At 43.3% G+C, this 22,154-nt stretch overlaps 2 protein-coding genes across 6 annotated transcripts in view; one reads left to right on the forward strand and one right to left on the reverse strand.

Annotated features, from left to right (window-relative positions):
• Positions 1 to 22,154, forward strand: part of Rhp (GTP-Rho-binding protein rhophilin) — a 50,823-nt gene that overhangs the window by 24,730 nt on the left and 3,939 nt on the right. For 3 of the 5 annotated variants that reach the window (XM_046618728.2, XM_046618724.2, XM_046618725.1), the window contains exons 2-7: positions 3,867 to 4,246; positions 10,138 to 10,253; positions 12,631 to 12,762; positions 18,358 to 18,433; positions 20,609 to 20,686; positions 21,382 to 21,765. In XM_046618728.2, coding sequence (XP_046474684.1) covers positions 4,064 to 4,246; positions 10,138 to 10,253; positions 12,631 to 12,762; positions 18,358 to 18,433; positions 20,609 to 20,686; positions 21,382 to 21,765 — 969 coding nt within the window. In that variant the 5' untranslated portion in view covers positions 3,867 to 4,063. The remainder of the gene's footprint in view (positions 1 to 3,866; positions 4,247 to 10,137; positions 10,254 to 12,630; positions 12,763 to 18,357; positions 18,434 to 20,608; positions 20,687 to 21,381; positions 21,766 to 22,154) is intronic. The other 2 variants (XM_046618726.2, XM_046618727.2) reach the window with 1 other exon arrangement.
• On the reverse strand, positions 18,657 to 21,669 carry tilB (touch insensitive larva B). Its single transcript, XM_046618761.2, has 5 exons — positions 21,348 to 21,669; positions 19,999 to 20,347; positions 19,630 to 19,915; positions 19,263 to 19,531; positions 18,657 to 19,183 (listed from the first exon to the last, which is right to left on the reverse strand). Exons 2-5 carry the CDS (start codon positions 20,325 to 20,327, stop codon positions 18,733 to 18,735), a joined length of 1,335 nt encoding a protein of 444 aa, XP_046474717.1. The 5' UTR covers positions 20,328 to 20,347; positions 21,348 to 21,669; the 3' UTR covers positions 18,657 to 18,732.

The following is a 22,154-nucleotide window of genomic DNA, read 5'->3' on the forward strand; positions in this document are numbered from 1 at the left end:
ACGTGGTAGGTACGACGATTCTGGGCCCGATTTACGATCGTTCGGAGCGTGTATGATTGCTACCGGTACGACGCGTTATTATATCCATTACACGTAACGGATCATTCAAATTTCACAATGGAAATGGATTGACGCGTTCTCTAAAGATGATCGTTGTGCCTGGTCCATTGATTTTTTGTAGGTTGGTACGTAACTCTCACAATTTGCTCCACCGTCGAAGCTTCTACTCGGAGGTAATTTTATCACGGCAGGTATCGGCCTAAGGAGATTCACACAATATCGACGGTTATAATGGCGGATCCAATGTTTCCGCTAGCGCATAAACCGCAACTGACAAGCAACTGTACATTTTATTCAGTTTTCATCGCTCCAAACAATAACTGAATCGTGGTCTCGGTCGTCACGCACGAATTACTGTTTGACTTTTCCGCTCGCAATGGCGCTTTGGACATTAATTTTTTACACCGCTTCATTCCTTGTTTTATAGTTTTTATCTCCTCCTCATTGCGCCCAATTAGCAACATCTATTGTAAGAGCAGACCGCTGACGTGTAATCATCGAGGCAAACGTTTTTTATCTTTTACTCGTGGACGAAGCACAGTTCGGATAGGAAGAATTTCGCGCTAAAGTGGGCAGATTTTCATTGAAACGCGTTGGCGGTAGTTGTTGAGTATTAAAAAGGAGCTGGTCTTGGGACCGAGGCGTTGGGAGTGACCAATAGCCGTGGTTAATAGTCAGGACGCGTTTTGCAAGGATGACACACGTTCCTAAGCAATTCACCACACCGTGTGGCAATGCACCAAAATGTCCTCCAGCTCGTTTGTCCTTGGGCCAAAAATATACACAGACTCGTGCGCCTTTTGATTTTCAAACAATCCCTTTCACGCTTAACACCGGAGTTTCTGTATTTCTCCCTATTATACCTCTTCTTAATTATCCGCATAATTATCCGATCGACGACGGTCTGTCTGATACTAAAGTGCGATAAGACAATGACAATGGAGTCTGTTCTTTACTCCTATCAAGCGTTGTCCGAATTTCACCGATCTCGACTCACAACGTTGAACTACAAATTTTACCGTACGCAACATTCGCAGGCAATCCTTGGAACATCGTTCACAGCACAGGATGCGTGCGGTTATATTCTGTGAAAATACACCTTCGAGTAAGGAATGAGTACAGTAATCTATATACATATATCGTACACTTTATTTCGCTCTTTACCCCCTTCACGTGCGTCAGTAGCTACGAAAGCTTTCGTGTCGGTTTCCATCGAATGGTGTGTGATTCGCGGAGAAAACAAAGCATCGAAGCGTCGTAATGACGGTGAAACGCCTGTTTTCATACACTGCGAATTAGGTGGAAAAAAAGTATTTTCATTTGCCTGTCAATCCGCTCGGTAATTCATATAATAACGTTTGAGTTATAGCCAGCTCAGAATGACGTTCATGAGGTGGCCCCTCGCATTACGATGATTCTATTTTCAAAACCTGGTTCCGTCAACGTCAGGTGCAACCGATACCCGCCGTACTTACAAGGCTCATCAGTTCTTCTACGTACCAATTACAATCACTACCGAGTTCCCGTTGCCTCGAGCATCTTCGGAGCGTGGTTAGTGAATCTTCCACCACGTATGCTTCTGGACCAAAAATCGGTAAACTTATTCTTCGCAAAGTCGTTCGATGGACGGTTTCGGAGACTGCGGAAACCCAGTGACCGTGATGCTTCCCCGGAAATATTTGTTACCGTTTCAATACCACCAGTTCTCAGCAATGCGTGAAAATAGAGAGATAAGGCGTTCGATCTGTAATGCTATTTGTATCGTTTATACCTCCAGAGCACAACCCAGCTGCTCCCTGGACTACACGGGGCCTTTAAGGCGTCAGCTTTGTCGCGTAAACAGAGGCGAGGCGTTAATATGAGAAACTCATAGAAGGTCTGATTAGTATGCACAATAGATTGTGAAACTGGGAATTGTTGTCAAGTGAGTCGCGCGTTTTTCACAATCGCGAACTCGGCGCTGCGCCGGTTTGACATCATACGGTCTAACCTGACAAATTTTCCACGTTCTTTCTTGTCGTTCAATTATTCTTGAACTGGAACTAGATACTAATGGCGTTTAATTATACTTGTCATGATTCTTGTACATACCGCCGCGCCGACCGCTGGACCGGTTCGTGAGCTCGCTCGCTCTGTTTCGCGCGCTATTTCCGCCGTCCGTACGGCCGACTTCCGTTTTTTACACGCCGTCCAGTGCGATAAGCTGCACCGCAAGCTGCTAGCCAACCGTTCCACGTCACGTACATTATACATCGATGCTTCTGCAAGCACATGGGTATGGGTATAAAGTGTGCGAGCTAGTTTTTACGTCAACTTGGCTTATCTACCAAGCCTTTCGAAATTTCTGCCTGATTGGTTTGTATTTAATCTTTAACGATCGGAAGGTGAGCCCTCGCACGTCGAGCTTTGTTCTACCGTCATATACGTACAGGAACGTGTACATCCAGCGAAATTCTCTCTGATATCACTCGTCACAGCGATAAAGTATGCTAACGCACGCGGTAATATAACAATATCCGCACCCTCTCCGAGACTGCATGAATCGGAAACTGCGGTATCGCGTTATCGACGATTCCACTTGAGCCGGGCAAACAGGGTGCAACGACAGCTATAGGGCGTTGCAAGATATATGCCTATGGGTTCTGCAGATCTGGGTTGAGGTCGTTAAGATATACCTAACGTGAATAATTTCCATGAAATAAAGCTCGACGCGTATGCGCCTCGATTAGTTTTATGGTTACGATGTAGTCGGCACGGAAATTCCCTCGATGCATGCAGTTATAATTTATATAACGTATATATCACGTATGCGAATGTTGAAATTCACCACAGCGTTAATTATAAGCTACTGTTACTCCATCGTTCGGTATCGCGGACTTGCGCGAATAACCTGCATTGCACAGGTCGACCGAGGACGAGATTTTCTTCCGGTTGAGTCTGGTAAACTGCGGGGCGCGTTGAAGAGCGACAATTTATTTCATCCTTCTAGAGGACAGGCTTTTCATCTTTACTCGCAAAAGGATTTGAATTATTGCGATAAACACCGAGGTACCTCCGAGGCGGCGCATATAAGCGATCGATACAGGCGTTGCCATCGGCGAAATAAGTTCAATTTATTCTTAGTAGTTGTGCAGAAATTGCTCTAGCCTGCGCAGAGTACACGTATGGTCGTGGTGAAATAAAATGTTGAAAAGGTGAAAAATATTATAGCGGAAAATTTGAACTGTCGTAATCTATTGCCGAGAAATTTACCTACTAATCGCTTATCGCTGCTCCAGGCTGTTTATGTAGTAGATAACGCCAGGCAACATGTTCGCCAGCTGTGATTCATGTACGGTATACCTATACATACACCTATAGGATGATTCCACCTCGCGAATGAGTCATCGGTAAAGGCAAGCGTGGAGCACACCGGCCACACCGAAGATTGCCGCATTATCAAAAGGGTTGAATTTTGCTATAAGCATAATGATTTGCGAGCTGATTTTGGTTCTGTATGGATTTTGAGGATTTTTGACGTCCGCTTGAAAAGCTCGCGGTTTTTGCATTAATCGATTACGCAACTTGAGGTCTACTCGTATTCGCTGATATATATCTACGCACGGCGAGGTTAAATCAGCATGAAGTCGGTTTCAATGATTAGTCACATAAAACGTGGACTTGTGGTTAAACTTCACGGCGAAGTCCATGGGGCAGATACCACGCCATGCCAGAGCGGAGTCTGGTTGGCGGTGTTGCAGCGATCGCGTGCGTTCCGATACTCCTAATTAAAACATACATAATCTCTAACCAATGATCTCCCCAAGGGTTCTCCTGTGTCTACATTAAGTACCATACCGAGTGAATAATAAAGGCCGACGTTAACGAGGTGCAAACTGAAATTCCTCGCTACCGTTCGCTGTACACCTATAATATAAACTTTGTTGTGGAACTGATACATGGACGTGGCTATCGGATCGTTTATCGCGTACAAATGAAGTTAATAATGTGGTCATAGTCGGCCATGTTGAAGTGGGTGCATCACTCTCCGTTGCCGAAAAACCACGTGACTGTGGTCACGACAACGCAGCCCTCCGCGAAGAAAGGTGACAAAGAGGTCAACGCCCAACAGAACGTAACGCAGAAGACAACACATGACCAGAACCAGAGTGATATGTTGGACGTCTGCACCCGAAAACGATTCGGGGTAAGGTTTAGTTTCAAGGAAATATTCATTGTCATCGTATTCGATTCAGAATGGTCTTTTCCCGATTTTTGTATAGATTGTACCTTCGTGAAATTGTCTGTCGTAACGTGTGTGTATGTTTTCTTTCATTCCGTCGACTATCATATTGATATTATAGGCGTTACAAAAAACCTCTCAATTCAACTTCGTAGTGTCGAGGTCTGACTTTAACATAGTCATCCTTGAACCCTTACCTCAGTCTTAGAATTGAACACTTTTTCATACGAAGTCTGCTTCACTTATAACATTGCCGATATATCCACAAAGCACTAATATTTTTCAAGTTTTTTCATCATACGTTGTCTGCTCAAACTATTACTACCAGAATACGCTAGTGACCCAAATCTCTCGACATTTGGAACGTTTTCATATTTCGATTGTGATTTCAAACCTTTGTAATAAGACTTAACTCCGTCACCACTCTCGATGAAAAGTCTCCGCGCCTGTCTTAAGAATGTTCAAGAACGTCTGTAATGGAAGAAGTTAATTTTTGTATCATTGTACCTCACCTCGGGACAAACATTTTTCTTTTTCAAAGAATTCCAGTGAATTCCTTTGGTATTATATCATCGGCGGGAGTATTTCGGTGTCGTTCAATGCTGCTGAATTACTCCTGTGGCAGAGATGCCTGCCCGACTTAAAGTGCAGCAAGTCGGTGAATATGAAATATACCCACACGTATGCAATAAATATCTGAAAATATGAGTAGGTATCCCACGAGCGCACTTCTCGGCGTGCCTCGTTTCCATCATCGTGTACCCAAACCGATCACCTGCTCGCTGTCACAATTAGTATAAGCCTCGTTACACGCGTATTATATTTGTACATGAATATTATATCAATCAGACGAATCCGAACCGCTGAGGTCATTCTTATTCATAACATGGTTGGGATCCGATCGAGCACCTGCACATGCTATGTTATTCAATATGCGGGTTTTACTTGAGATAACACCGACTCACCGCGCACATGCCGTGATCTATGGTACCTATCCGCCTTTAAACAGACGTTGCGAATCGAAGGTTGAATGTCATACGCACCGCGCCAAACCATTGCCCATCTCTACCGATGTGTAACCGCGTACGTTTCAAACGAGGAATGACTGATTGCGTTACCGACTCAAGAATACCGCTCACAATTAGCGACGGTATAAGGAGGGGCTTGTAAGCTACAAGTACCCGTACACGCGGAGGTATATCTGCAGCCCGACCTTCGACCTCTGCATAGTACACGGGACTTCTTTTCAAGCCAAGACGAGCGGGAGAAGATGATCGATAACCCGCAGTCATCGCGGTGATTAAAGTTCTACCGAGAACTCGATCAGTCCGCAATCTTTTAGCTCCTTCTCGCCGCAAATTTTCTCCATCAATTTGTCCTTGTCGATCTTTTTAGCGACGTCGGCGCGGTGAACGCCGAGCATTTTCCCTTCACTTGCTGTTATGCGTCATAGAACACCATGGGATCTATTAGACACACCTAAAACTCGCGTCATCCCAACACCGAGCTTCCGTTTGATCGTTACGTGAAAGCATGCGGGGTTGTTCTGATAACTCATCTCGGCTGATTGTTATAAGCATGCGCTCCCTGTAACTTGTGTATTACCTATATTGAACCGCAGGGAGAGCGAAATAGAATGAGAAAGATCCTGAGTCACGTCAAGTTGTGCTTACATTCGATGATTGGTCTACTACATATATGCTAAAAGTGTGGAAAAGGACGTATTTGCCTTACCATATTACACTATCGTTGATAGATACGTCAGAGATAGAGATGGAGAAAGAGAAATATACGCCTGTCGATATTAAATGTTGAACGTAACATTGCCTCTATGATTTAGTTACGATATGTCGACGACTGAACAACTTGTAACTCATGTTACGTACGTTCTCCATAATACTAACCGTGCTGCTGGCACTAAGCGTGTGCTTGTGTCGTGGGTTACCAGAAAGAACTATCTAGGTATTGCAAGGTTGTGGGTCTCGGGACTTTCATTTTCGCGAGACTTAGTTTACATTCAAATGCCAGTTGAAACTGGATTTTAGATATGAATATATACGATACCTCTCGTGCCTGGTATCCCATTATTTTTAATTCGACTCGTTCCACATTGGCCAATCGAATGAACGATTTATTGTATTAATTGTAAATTTTTTGCAATATACGGGGCAAACTTGTTTGCGATAGAAAATCATCCAAACCTGATGGAAAAGTTTTTTCTCTCGAGGCTCCAAGTACGAGTACAGAATTGCGTCGTGATTTCCAAGAAACAGCAGGATAGCTACGACTCGAGCGATAAACTTTCACCAATAAAATAGATCGATTAGAAGAGAATTACATCGGTCGATTAATCTCTTTCAAGCAATTCCCTATTATCGTGGTATCCACGGTTACAGTCCAGTTACACTCATTGACGTATTTTTAATTCACCTCAGTTTTTATCATTACCTTAAATCAAACCTCGATCGTATTATTTATTCCCTCGAAATTACTTTTTACCGCAGAGTATCCATCAAACGAAGCTTTAGTCGCGTATAAAAGTCTACCGGAGATCGGTGAAGTGCAGGTGGGTCGAACCAACAAATACACATCTCATTCCGTTTGGCAAAAGTATCAGCTTTCACGTGGTCGCGTGCCGCGAGAATTAATATTCCTAAGGCGCTCCTCGCTGTGATTCTCGCCTTATTTAGTACCGCGCGAATCTCGTCGGCTACAGCAAGAAGTTATAGTAGACATGTAAAAACGGTCAACTTAAATTAATTTATACCCTGTTCATGTTTAATGGTAATTATACTGTGTTTCGGTGCTTGCACCCATGAGTATGACTTCGGTATGTCTCGAGGAAGCGACGAATCGTGCTTCGTTCGGTCTTTTCGACAGAGATCGAGTTTACAATACAAGGTGAAGGGAAAGAAAGTAAAAGAGAATCGCGGATCAAACATCTGGCATGCTGTGCCAAAGGGTCTTCCGGGATTCGCTTCGCGATGCACGTGATCGACCAAGTCACGTCTGTCGAAAACGTGAACGTGCCGTAAAATTTTGTGAAATTCACCAACTTCTAATTGGAGGTAAAAGCACGTCGCTCTCTCTAGAAATTGCTCAATTGTTCGTCCTGGAATCCGTTGAACGTCGATACGTGCAAGAAAATCGGTTATAATTAACTCGAAATGCCTCGCTCCCTCCCCTCAGGAAACACCGTCGTTCAAATATACTATATCTGCAACTTCATTATCCTTCGGTTGGTAAATGGTTCGAGAATTTTACTTGGCTCGGATACCAATACCGTTCACTTTCACCCCGTCCTAGTCAGCTGGAATTCCAGAGAAGACTGCGCCGTCGCGTGATTACAAATCGGTAGTCGCATTCGACTCTATGAACGCTAATGATTTCGATTTTCAATTGTACATACCTATAACCAAACTGATAGAACTGCTATGATAAAATGATACGTGTTGATCAGGAAATACATATAATCCTTCGATATTACACGGTGGCTATAATTAAACTGAGACTAACTTTACAGGTACAACGAAAATTTTTTGTTACGAAAAAAAAAAGAAAAAAAGAATGCGATCCGATTGTGATTCTGATCGAGACAACCATATAACTACAGCTCATTCTCTGCCGTCGATAGACGGGTTCTTGTGATTGAATTTAAAACAGAATGGCAAATCTCAACTTCGCCGAATTTGCAATCCGACGAGTGAAAAAAAAAGAACGAAAAAAACAACGACACTTGGGAAGAAAAAACGAAGTGAGATATTAAAGCTGATTGAAATCTGATGTGAAGAAAAAGTTTAATTTAGATCTTCCAAACGGACGTGTTTCAACGTCAAGGTGACTCGAGCCAAATATGACGCCGATTGTTACCATCCGTTAGTTTAATCGTGCGCAACTAGACACTTGAAATATGAAATATACGGCATGCGATATTCTTCTGCGAACATGTTGTACGTGTATGTTCTCTCTTACGGACCGAATGGCTTAGCAGATACCCGACCTGCACACGCTTTTAGCAGCGTATGCACGTATAGAAGGCATTGCACCGAGTGGAAATAGCAAGTTAGAGAATACATCTTGGGAGATCGAATGAATACTCGTAGCCCCGAGGGCTGAATTACACGGTGCTTGCATACGATCATTGCACAGCGCATATGCATATGCGTTGTATATCCTCGTAGACATGTGCACGTCGAAGTCCCCTGCATTAGCAATGTCCCTATCGAACATCCCTGCAGCACGGGGACGAGCGGCGATATGACCGGATACTTGTGTGCATACCTATAATAGTATGCGGCTATTGATATCTCCCGCATAAGCAGCGTTCTGCCGGTGCACTCGCTGCATTCGAAAGGCATCGGATCAGCAATATTTCATATTCATGCGGACACACGTACACCTGCGCAACCACCTACCTCTGCGCATTCGTATGATAATCGTCGTTTTGACAAAGACCGAGAAGAACGTACGGAGGGACTCCTTCGCTCGAGTTACACGTTGGATTGAATTAATGAGTGGTTTAATTGTACGAATTTCTTTTGTCTTTTTATTTTTCCCCATTGTATCTCTTTACACTAGAACGTTCGTAACACTTGTGTATAGACGTGACTTCATCAATCCGCTCGCATTGTCCACGCGAGGCTTATAATCAAAGAAGCCGCGAGATACTCCGAGCGTTTTGTGTTGTTTTATACGTATAGGGAACAAATCTGCACCCTCATTGTACTCTGGAGATGTTTTTCATGTTTGTCCTGAAAAACGAAACGATTTTACGAAAGAACGCGTAGGCTTTCGAGTAGGCGTATTATTATACCTACTACAGACCAAATCCGGTTTTGAAACGTACGGCTTTCAACGTACGCACTGGAAGAGAAACGTCCTCGTTGAAATCACTTCCACGAGCCACTGCCGTATATACATACATATACCTACCCGTTCTGGCATATTTAAATCTGCTGAACAGACGTGGATCGAGCTCTCGCATAAATCTCAGGGGGTTTCCAATCAGTCACTTGTTTGAGCAACAAACCAAGTTGATCTCGCCAAATTTAGCCTGCCGGGACGGAGAATTTTAACTCGTCTCTGAGAACAAAGCATCTGTAATTGAATGAATAATCGTACGAAGAATTATGGGGATGAATTTAGTCCGGAACCATCTTTCAGGTTGTAGGAATCTAGACTCGCGGATTGAACGTTGTTAAAGTTGGAAAATCCGGTGCTATCTTTTGCGCTGTAACAAGACGACGGCTGCACGTTACGTTATAAGATTGCTGAATCGTTCCCGCGTATAATAAAGCGTTGTAAGGATTTATTTTTTTGCAGCCGTGCGGCGTCTAGAAAAGTAAACCGCTTAGATAGGGAGCCCTAAGTGGCTTGCTTGTACCTCGGATAAAAATGTACGCGCGCCAGACAGCGCTTCGATTTTTAACGTCTCTCATGAGACCAGTTTGACCATAAATCCCCAGCAGATATGGGGCCTCTGGTAGGTACGTGGCTTGCAGCGGATATATATCGACGTGACTTTCCAATGCCCAATGGAGTCCTGCACTTTCTATCTGTGTAACAAATACGCGCATATCCATTTTTTTAGAGTTCACCAAACGACCACGTTCCTGTAAATACGAAAGACTGTAAAATTGCCGCTACTGGAGATTCGGGACTAAAATGTACAATTCACGGTTCGCGAATGAGACGAAACTTTGGCATTAACGTTCTTTGCACTCTTTGCAAAGTTTTGTAAAACACCTATTCTCACTGTCGAATTGCCGTGATTCGCATGCCACGAATTGCACGCATTGGATCATCGTCTTAAATGGATTGCTAATCGTTTCTTTTTCGCTTTCATTGTGTTTCAGGGCTCCGACCCAAGAGTGGCTACCTGCCGGGGCAAGCTTCAGAACAGAAGAAGCAAACTCAACCAGGAAATCAACAAGGAACTCCGGCTACGGGCAGGCGCTGAGAATCTCTTCAAGTAAGTTCAATTCCCTCGTCGATTGCTCGTCCGAGTGACCTTTTGCCTCAAGAGTGAACCCCGCAAGTTTGTAATCTTTAAACGAGCCTCCGAGTCTTCGTAGAGCATCGTCCCGCCTCCATTAGACGGTCTTATAACTTCGTCAGAGCTCCCTTTCAAGCGAAATCATTTGTTTTATTCAAAGTGCGGGTGATTCTTCTCTGGAAACCGAGACCAGCCAGCGATTAGTTGAGTGAGCTGAGCTCAGCCAAGCTAAGCTTCCTGCCTCCGAAGGCGGTTTTATGGCTCGAACAGCTTCACGCTATCTCATTACTCCATCGGGCGTCGACCTACTTCGTATAACCCTCGTGCAAAAAGCACCACGCCCAGATCGAACCGTAGCAAAAACAAACCGGCATCTTACCCACGCGTTACCCGTCCCATTAAATTGCGATGGCTCAACTTTTTGTCAATACAAAAAATTAGCGATAGGGCATTTTTCGCGCAGTCGCCACGTGCGCATATACTTACGGTTTGCGAATATTTCGAACACCCGAGATACGCGCTGACATCGATATTCCTGCGCGTTTGCCAATTTCTCTTCAAGATGCTCGCGGATCTCGGGGTGGAAGGGTTCGCGCTGATCGCGAAAGAAAGCGAGATATTGTACAATCTCTTGTCTATTATCTAGCTGCCTACCATCTAGCATTCGCACCCCAAGGTGTAGGTGTTGCTCTACGGCGGATGTGATACCTACCTACACGTTTACACGCGTGTAACGTATTTTGCTTACGAAGGCACCGAAGCCGATGGCGACGACGAAGGTCCTACAGGCATCAGGCGACCAGTTCAGTGACTCTTCTTGTATATCAAGGTCGGTCGCCCGAGGGAGACATTAGATAAATTACCGGCGCATGCGCACCTTGGGCTAATGCCACGCCGAAGTCTTCCGTAACAAATTACCCACCCTTACCTAGATTTATTATATTTATTTTGTTTATTACTTTTACACATCTCGCCTACCCAAGCAAGTCGTCGCGTTCCAGGAGTTATTGAGTACCTGGATTCAGGAACGACCGATCGTCGTAAGATACAATCGACCGCTAAATTTTCACCACGGATCATTCGGTGGTCGTGTAACCCGCAAGCCAGTCGCTTGTTGGAACATTTTTTCATTCAGAAGTAATCGGCTCTTATAATTGTTTTTCAATTTATATTATACATCCAATTCCTACGAAGAAACAAACCGGCTGCAGCGATGACTTGAACGATTCTTGCGTGAAAATGGAATTTCTTGCTTCTATTCGTTCCATGTCAGTATTCACGGCCTTGATATCTTCAATTTTCCGCTTCGAACACGTACCTGCCTGGTTCAATACTGACGAGTTATACAGCATTCTGCGAATAGCAGAACAGGAATCCCGTAGCAACGTTACAGAATGTCACCCTTCATGAGAAGTTACCCTCAACGCATCATCTGGAAATTAAACATGATATAATGCTTTTCTATAAATTGGGACGATGGCTACAATGCGAACGTGCTGAAAAACTTGTTCTCGCATCGTTCGTGCAATTGCTCAATGACTGTACTCGGAAATTTTGCGCTATCTTAAGTGCTCCGAATTTTTTTTTTCTGCATACGATTTCACCTAGTGAAACTTAGCATCTAATCGACTAGTTTGACATCTGAACAAGATTAAATGTGACATGTTTATTTGCTGTATTCTAAGTACATTAATGCATCCTTCTTGTTCTACGATTTAAAGATAAGACGGACGAAAGCAAATTACCAATTTATATTGACTAAGGCCGGATATTTAGATAACTGTGCACCTAATTAAGTACACGCCTATTAACTTTAACTATCTTTACGATTAACTGAGTGCTCATGATGCAGGAACAAGTTACGTTGAGTAAAAGCTTTTTTGGATACTATAGGTAGAGAACGAATCCTATTCATTGTAGTTTTTGTGCCCATGTGATCATAATGGATACTTTCTGCAACAGATTGGATTGCATTCATGAGATTCATGTTCCTTCTGTACACGGTAGCTGCCATTACAGAGGTAATAAAAGCAGGGAATCCCGTTTTCACGCAAGAATCTACCAAGTCATTGTAGCTCTTTCACGATGAGTTATTATGAAACGTAGTTTAGATTGTATCAAAAAAAAAAAATTACACAGGCCTTTTGCCGTATAGTTACGTAGGAGAGAACCATTTTTAAGATTATTTCCGTGTAAGAATATATTCGCAGCCTGTAGCTTTGAGGGAAGATTTTCGTAACGATATTTTAGTCCACTTAAGTCGTTCTCACTTCATCGACCTCACACCAACATGAATTTATATGTTGTAAAATGCACAACTTATAACCTGTCCCATTATTTGATCAAATTTTAGGGCCACGACGAACAGAAAACTGAAGGAGACGGTCGCCCTGGAGTTGAGTTTCGTGAATTCGAATCTGCAGCTGCTCAAGGAACAGCTGGCTGAATTGAACAGCTCGGTGGAACTTTATCAGAATGCCGACAGGTGAGTTCCGTAATACCTTCTACCTCCGAAATACGTTTAAACTCTGTACGAATAACGACTCCGAAGAGTCAGTCGCCACTTAATGCCGACTTATAAAAGCTGCGAGTAATTTTACTCCGTCGCATCCGCATTCACTTACACAGCATGAGCTCACTGTGTTCGGTTATACTCTATGCACAGTCCAGTATTCCCACGAGACGCCGCGATAAGACGTTGCGGGTCCCCCGTATCCGGCATAGTCGATTGATCGAGCGTATCTTCGCAATTTGAATTTCGAACACTGATTGCTGTTCCACGAACCGCGAACGATAGTTATCCGTTGCAGGCTGCAATCGGCACTCAGTATCACACCTACACAACTCCGTATGAACGCTCGCAATGCATATCGAAACTCGGAGCAGCTAGGCTCTTGCCACGTGAAAAGACGGAGCCTTGAGTTTCGCTGTAAACTAAAAATGTTGATGTAATCGCGGAAGTGATGCCACATAACTTTATGGACGTATGTTCAAAGCGATTGAAACCTGCTGGAGAGAAGGAATCGAAAATTAGAGCGTGTGATTCCAACGACCTCGGAATGGCAGTATTTCGATTTACCGAAGCGCGTCTCCCAGCGGGCTTCATTGTTTTTACGCGGGTTGTTCCCAACCGCAACTCCGACTCGCATCCGCGATGGCGCGATGACCGATAACAGATGCTCTTATCTTAAAGCGAGGTGTTAAACGGGTGCTCCTCTTGGCGCCCAAGGCGTTGCAGTGCAGACTCTGGGGAAACGTATACATCTTGTACCAGAATGGATCGCACGCCAGGAAGCACTCGAGAGGCGGGTGGTGGAGTGCATAGATATTCTAAACTGATACCACACCGCGGCAAGAATTGCATTACAAGTCGGCAGTGACCAGTAGGAAGCTGTCGTGGTGCTTGAAGTTCTCTTCGAGCCGGAGCAGCCGATACTTGTAACTGCGCCGACTGTTCAACCGGAGACCGATGTCGTCGGCAACTACCGGAATGATACCAGCTGTACAATGAGTATAATACAGCTGAAATGCAGAATTGAATCGTAAATATTTTTACAAGCATTGCAATGCTTGAAGTCGACGCGTATCTTGGAATGAACTGTGGCTCTCGGCGCAGAAACTTTTACCACCCCACAACTTCCGTCTGGCTTCTTCTATCCGTCCGGCTGAGCAGCCGGGCAGCGCGTCGCGTTGGCTATGCTTCGATTCCTGGGTCACTGGCCGCCCACAACGCGATGTGTTACGGCGTCTAAGTAGGATCTCAGTTCTTGAAGGAAATTCTTTATAACGTATATTGTACGCTGGCGAGAGAAGTAGACATCGTGCCATGTCAGCTAACGCCAGCTCTGTGACTTTGTCCGCGGAACCATGCGACAGCAGATCTGATGAAAAAAACGTTGTACAGGTACCGTGGCATCGCTGGAATTAACAATCCCGAGAATTCAATCGTCTGTCGGTGAGCAGAAACTTGGACGGTTTCCTGATTGTGAATAGTATCATCTTCTGCATGACGGAATAACGAATCGGACCATAATAAACCCCGTAACATGATCGGTGTAGGTACAGAGTTCACTATACTCAGAACAAGAGCGGACAGCTGTCATTTACGGGTAATGGACTCAGGCCGAGAGTTGAATGGGTTGACAGAGCAGTTCAGCACGCGGTATATACTGATAATTATGATTACCAACTTCCCTGGGACTAGTTTCGTCGACTTTTGAGATTAATCATCCTGCAATTCTTTGTGGAAGCACCAAGCTGTCGCGTGCGAGAGATTTACGCGGATATATTTCGGCACTTGGTTGGTGTTTGCGCGCAGCAATGATGCCATACAGCGCTGTGTCTGTTTAGACGTTAGCTGACCACGTCACTGGTTCGAAGATGTCTCGAGGAGTGAAGTTGAGGGTGACTGCATCGATGAAGACACTGCTAGGCTAGACAGTGTGTCCAGTTTATCTCGGAAGCTCGTGTGGTCGCGTCAGCCAAAGTGTCTCGAGTCAACAAATGATAACCGTAACACATTAACATAATACATATATTCACATGTATACTAGCACGTTTCGATAAGATGCCTGAATTAATTATAGTCGCCCATTAAAATCTCGCGTTTATGCAGCTACAACATCGTACGCTCACGCACAATGACTGTAATATACTCTGCCCAGCGAAAACTAGTTTGGTGGTGTGTAGCCTGTAACGTACGTATTTATAATATTTACCGTCATAAAAAAAATCGGTGCTGTTCTCTGTCAATATGCAATTGGAATAGGTAATCCAATTTCCGAGCTGCACACAGGCATAACATAACGTGGCATTAGATACACCGCGACGTTGGACTCTCATTCAAACGGCTTCTTCCCGCATAAGGATTATGATTAGACGATGCATGGTATTTTCCGTCACGAGTCGTCAGACCCAGCTGGTCGATAATTCTGACGGGTGTGATCCAGTTCTAAATTCCGTAGACAGAGCGGAAATTCGTCTTTGAGAAACGGGGAATACTGTAAACGACGGGTTTCGGTTACACCCTGAGACCGGCAGCTGGTCATTGGTGCTTCTGCGAAGTCGTAGCAGAGTGAAGTACGGACACGTCTCGACGTACATGCCGAGTGACTTCAACATCCGCGTCAAGAGATGCAGCTACGGAGCCGAGATCCAACGGTTCTACCACTTTTTCTGAGGTGTGCCAGAAGTACGTCGACAATCATCTCACACTATCAGCTAACCGTCGTGTATGCGTGCGTGCCCTTCTCCACGTCTCATTCACTAACGGGAAGCCTGACGTGAGGCTAGCTGCGATAATTTATTATACGTGCTCCGACTAACGCATTGAAATAAATGTACCACAGAGTGTTTCAGAAATTTCACAAACATCCGACAGTCCGCACGAATCTGAAAGAGACCAGAATTTAAATGCGCCGGAACAACTCAGCCGTCTCAAGGACGCGAGTTGCCCGTAATTTTTGAGGTCAATGAGGGGAGCAATTAAACAGCCCGTTGGAGCGTGTATAAGAAAGCATTCGCTAGTCCCACTACAGGAATGTTATGCAGACTCTCGGCTATGTTGGACATCGTGATAGTGATCGCAAGACGTAATCGTGATGCAGGCTTGTTTGTTTTTTACACGAGTTAATTGTTCAGCGGTACGACTGCACTACGATCATTGATCATTCCCCACCAAGTTTTGTTTCCGGAATGAAAACAGATACCAAATTTTCTAATGCGATTTCTTTATGATTCGAATTTGAATTTCCATCTTTAGGGTATAACTGCAGTTCGGCGAACTTTAAAATTCAAGCGAAGTTAATGACATGATAAATGAGACTGGACCAAAGTGAAGTTAATTGTATCACAATTGATGAAATCACGTTAAATGGAGGAGTGTTTGAATGAGACCTTGAAGCGAGTCCAAGATCTCTCTAAGAAATTTCGAGCAGTTGTTTATACAAGCTCAACTGAAAGGTGAAATTTAAATATATGATTCAAAGCAAAGATTTCATTGACGGCCGGCTGGCTGCCTTTTGACCGGAGGAACCAGGCCACGAAAACATGTCAGACTTTCATCTCAGCGAATCAACTCGGAATGAACGCTTTATTGTATCCCGGTATGACGCGATGGCTACGGAGGCGATAAGTTAGTTTAAGAATCCTCCTACGCCTAACTATGCGTGGTAGAAAGTGGAAGGAAATAATAATCATGAAAAGTTTTTGTGTCATTTTGGCTAAACATTCACACAATAAATCCATTCGAACTCATCTTCATCTTGAACTTCGTTTTATAGTACGTGTCAAAATTGGCAGGATTTGATGTAATTGTTGATGTTACATGTGAATTACGGAAAAGATTCACGTCAGCCGGATGTTTTGATGCAGTATAATTTGCAACTGACTCTTGTACAAAACAACAAACAACTTTTGCATGCATAACTAACAAGTAATAAACAGCCTAGTCATCCACCTTGTCTTACGAGAATTATACAATATTACATAACAATTTTCCGCGGTGTTATTGTTATGAATCTTGACCTGTGTATCTGGGCGGGGAACTGTAGGAAAATACAAATAACACAAAATGAGAAATGATGCGAGCTGTGTTACAGAGCATTGTTGACACTTTGTAATTAATGAGTTTTAATCGCCCGGAGTGCAAAATTCCCTGACCCAGCCACATGAATCATGGACGATACCATCATCGGAATATTTTACCAAGATCGCGGGGATTGATTTGCTTTAATCTCTACGCGATCCTTGATCCTTCATTTAACATCCTTGCGAATACGCCACCGAGCATTGCCCCCGTATATCCGAAGATCTAGTTGCCTTGACTGAAGTAGGTATACGTATAAGATTGCAGGTTGAACACTTACGTCAAAAACTTTGCACGGGAGATGCGTTAGAAAAGGAAGGAATAAATGTCGCATACCTTAATGAAATGAACTAATTACATGCCTTAGGAATGAAATTATGCATATTCCGCGGTTCTATGCTAGATCTTTACGCATTTCCCGCGGAGAATTCAAGTTGCTCGGGTTCTTTCGACAGACAACCGTGAAATTGATAACTTTGGTTACAATTAAATAATATAATCTATGGCTGTCGAGCGAGCAGTACTTGCTACGTATTTATAAAAGATTTAAATACTTGCCTTCTTCATTACTAGCCGATACCGTTACCTCGGCCGGGTTCTTCTGGTGATCCATTAGGGATTGAGCTGTTTTGAAAACTGTATCTTTTCAACCATCACGGAGGAAGTCACGGGTATCACAGTCTATGTAGTGTACAGTGCGGTAGGCTGCTAATTATTATTATTTTATAACGGGAATAGACAAGAAATTGTAATTGATTGCGTATTCGTAAGAGCAAATGAGACCATCCTATTAGTTATTTATGTTCGGCTTGAGTCTCGCACACCGGCTGCGCTGTAACAGAAGGAATAAAGATTTCAATCGAGCTACACGTTCGTACGTGCAGCATACATCATATATTCACATACGAATGTTGCTTGTAACCACAATTTAGGCGTACTTACTACTAAATTTTACTCACGGTTCGTGAAGGGTGTATCATTAAATTGCTGAAAACCTAATGATGAGAACTTTTTCGTATCTGGCCGTAGCTAGAAGGCAGCTTGCGATAAAAAGTACCCGCGTTTACTCTCTGATCTTGTCATCTCTTCAAGTATTCACGACTTAATTTACCGTTCTGCTCGTGAGTAAAAAAGATGCGAGGTCTCGTCGGAGGTAATAACTTGGTATATCGACGAGAGGATATATAATGTCGTAATTCTTGAACCAAAAAATTGAATTCATCTTCGCATAATTACGACAAACGTTTCTCGATGAAAAGTTAAAAATTTTGTTCGTGCATTTCGATATTTTGCAACAGTTCGATTCTCGCTTTTCGTATGAATACGTACTTCAATCCAGCAACGTGTCAGAAACGAATTAGTGTATTGCGAGGTGTATTGCTACAGGTGAACAGCACTGATTCACGATTTACAAATTCCCGGTTGATTGTTATTATCCTTAAGCACATTCCTATCAGAGCATTAAACTTCATCTTAATATAAATTTTATTACAGCGAGGAACCTGTAATGCCCATGATACCGTTGGGCCTGAAGGAGACCAAAGACATTGACTTTCGAGAGCCGTTTAAAGTGAGTATTTACCTTGAAATATTTTACTTTCCCGTTCTTCATTTTGCCGCTATTTTAGCTACTAATGTCGTCAAATTACCTGGTTAGTGCTGTCAAAAATGGCGTTAAGCTCTTGTATAAAGATGTAAGAACTTCAGGGGAAATGGAAAGAAAGGAAAAACAGGGAAAGGAATGTACAAGCTCGTACAATACTCAAATTACAGGCTATGCGATTTAATTCTATACTTTATTGTTTATAAGTGCGTGCTTGCATGTGTCAATATTTCACGGTTTTCTCAACACCGAGTTTAAAAACAAGGTTACATTAGTGGGGGAACATCAGGATTATCCACGAAATCGTTCGATGGTATTTTCTCCTCAGGCCGACAAACATCTTTGTGCCTTTCCAACAACTTGTTTTTTTCTTGATGCTTCTTGTTGTTATCCACTATTCTCATGTAGTCGAGGTCATCTTTCTCGGGGCCAATCTCTAAAAATTCCCGTCTCGTTGAGGCGGACTGGGCCTTTACTGATTTGATGGGTTTGCTTTCCGTTGACTTCTTGGCTTTGTCCTCTGGCTTCGCAATTAGTTTTAATGGATTTAAACGCGGCATTGTCACCACCAAATGCCCTGTCGTTTGAGATCTTTGAACTGTACTTTTCTCGGTCAAAACTTCACTGGACAGGGTCAGTTGTAATATTTTGCCTTTGATGGTCACTCTGACGTAGCCAGGCTGAACATCGACGTCCAAAAAGGAAGTATCCAAATGCCTGCAGTCACATACGTCACAAAGTTTATAAATTTTCATCGACTCGTAAGCCTACGTATCAACTATACCTGTTAGCTTACTTGTAAACAGCTATGTCTAGAATGATTTTGTCGCGGTCACTTTCATCGTCCAAACGAAATGGTACTTTGGGCTGATTTATGTTGAATGGCCGTCCGTCCGAGTTGAACAATTTCGGAACGTATTTCGGCTTTTTAGCCTCGTCATCTTTCCTCTCTCTCTTTTCCCTGTTTCTCCTGTTCTCTCTTGCAATGGCAATGCGGTCCTCAGGAGTGTGCGAGCTTGTGCTCTTCCAAAATTTTTCGCTACGTTCCTCGTCATCCTCACCGCCCTACATAAAGTGGTCATGTGATGTTTAACGCGTCGCGAGATCTTTAAATGATCCTTTTCATTATATTCGAACTACGACTTACCGTTAGGCACACCTACCTTTTCCGTTCCATCTTCATTGAGTTCGCTAATTCTGACCGATTCGCTTCTCTGATGACGTAGAATTTGCTCCTTACGGATCTTCGCGTAGTTCCAGTACCCTCTGAGAACGTCGTCGGAAGCCTCGGCGTATCTCTGAAGGGCTATAATCCTCTCCGACCTCGATATCTCGGCCATATCGAGTTCCTTCAACTGTGGCAGTGTCGCTACGACATACTCACGGTAACCCTCGTAATCCGTGAAAGGATTTCCCGTTAATATCAATGACTCCAGGTGCTCGTTCTCTCTGGGAAATATCACTGAATCAAAACTTGGACCAACACTATCCGCGTTAATTACAGAGTCACGTCGATCTTGAAGCAATTTTACCTCAGTGACTTGATGCCTCGAAGATCCCCGATAAAGTTTACTGTTAAATCTAACTTTTTAAGACTTTCTAATCCCTCCAAATTTTCTATTACTTCGATGTTGTTCAACGCCAGATTAAGGTACTCCAATTTCTTTAGCATACCCAGGTTTTCGATTTTGGATATTAGATTGTACTGCAGGAGTAGTATTTTCAAGTTTCTGCACCACCTATCTATGTGTTCGATTTTTTCAATGTCTTCCTGGTGCAGTGTTATTTCCTCAAGGCTTGCAATTTCTCCCTCATTGTGTTCGGAACGTTTTCGTATAAGTTCTATCGTGATTCGCACCATATTCGCCCAAGTTCGTCTTCCTACAATTGTGGTTAGGTATGTACTAGTTGACGTTGGTAACGAAATATCGATTTAACATATCGAGTAGCAACTAGGGGTGTCTTAGCCAATTCGTTCTCCAGGTCGACATAAAATTTTCTCTGAAACAAGGCCAATCCAATACATTCGTTTTGACTAATAGCAACCTTTCTAGACAAAAATACTTCTGAAGACGTATATCTAGAAATACGATTCTTCATAATCACGGATTCGTTATTTCTAAAACAACCTTTCTTTTCTAGGATTTTATTTTAGAGCACTACAGTGAGGATGGCAGCCATTACGAAGAAGCGATTGCAGACCTCATGGATACTAGACAGGTATGAAATTGTCAAAATGTAGAATTCATTGCTGAAATCGTTGCCAAATCATCGAATGGAATGGCATCAGAACGATTTCACAAGAATTCAAACGAAATTCCATCGATTGCGACACTTCTTAAACGGTCATGTAATTTACTACTGACACACCGTCGTGCTTGTCGCTTGTCGAAGCTTTCTCCAGAAAAATCACGTATACCAAAGAGCACTTGAGATTGCTGCCTATAAACGAAGAGGGACGCGGTAAATCCTGTGAATTATCGACGGCATAAAGTACAATCAGTATTTTCAGTCGTCTCTGTGTGTATATCACCAGGGTTTACTGATCGTGGCCCAAGGGATTCTGAATTGAAATATTTTTCAATTTGCAAATCGATCCTTGATGCTATTCACGATTTTTTTCCAAACGAACCTACCGAATAATGTACCATCAACTTGAACGATCAGCGCATAAAACGAACCGTCTGATTTATTTTATGCTACCGATATTACAAGAGAAACGTCACAGTTGTGTGCCGCTCGCTGACCTCAAACATTACATTACTCAGTCGACCCACGCGATAATGCAGTCAATCAGCGTGAACCGTATATAGTACAGTTGCAAAAAATAATCAATACAAAAGATCTCCCTTCCGAAAAAAGAAACTAAAAGTGTACCTACATCACCGCATACTGAAAATGTCCTTCGATTCTAGGCCATGAGGACGCCGACTCGTGACACGCCAGGAATAGCGTTGCTTCTCCGCTACTATAACCAGCTTTACTTCATCGAGAGAAGATTTTTTCCACCGGATCGAAGCTTGGGAATATATTTCGAATGGTTCGACTCTTTGACGGGAGTTCCTAGCTGTCAGCGAACAGTGGCGTTCGAAAAAGCTTCGGTTCTCTTCAACGCTGGTGCTCTTTATACGCAGCTGGGTGCCAGACAGGACAGACGAACAGCTCGGGGACTCGATCAGGCGGTCGACTCCTTCCTCCGAGCCGCTGGTACCTTTAGGTACATCCACGAAAACTTTACCAACGCTCCGAGCATGGATTTGGGTCCAGAGATGCTGGAAATGCTCGTTCAGCTGATGCTGGTAAGATTTGTTTGTGCTTGTGAAAAAAACAATGAAAACTGAATCCTTGACTCCGAATTTCATTTCAGTACAGAATATATATAGGTACCTATGTATGCATGTATGTATTTATGTATTACAATACAATGACTGTTCGTAATTTCACTTTAGAATGAGACACCCGTTCAAGCGCATGTGGAATTAGTCGATTAGCATAAATCAAGGTGTCTATACCTTATTATACTTTATATGTCAGAGGGCGTGTTGTTCACAATGACGCTGTCTAGTCATACGGCAGATTTCGTTGTAAATTAACATATTCCTATTATCCACTCTAGACGTCATTGCTCGACGGCGCGTGCGTGTGACTTGGTTTTCTTTTTTCTTCGGTCCCTTTCCTCTCTCTCTGA

This window comes from Neodiprion pinetum, chromosome 3 (genome assembly GCF_021155775.2).
Source record: "Neodiprion pinetum isolate iyNeoPine1 chromosome 3, iyNeoPine1.2, whole genome shotgun sequence".
Classification (NCBI taxonomy): domain Eukaryota; kingdom Metazoa; phylum Arthropoda; class Insecta; order Hymenoptera; family Diprionidae; genus Neodiprion; species Neodiprion pinetum.

Excerpts from the sequence above, each read along its gene's own strand:
- tilB (XM_046618761.2), bottom strand. The coding sequence starts at position 20,327 with ATGGTGCGAATCACGATAGAACTTATACGAAAACGTTCCGAACACAAT. Across the intron at positions 19,916-19,998 it reads CGAGGCATCAAGTCACTGAG|AGAGAACGAGCACCTGGAGT; the intron begins GTAAAATTGCTT and ends GATATTTCCCAG. Across the intron at positions 19,532-19,629 it reads ATGAAGATGGAACGGAAAAG|GGCGGTGAGGATGACGAGGA; the intron begins GTAGGTGTGCCT and ends CACTTTATGTAG.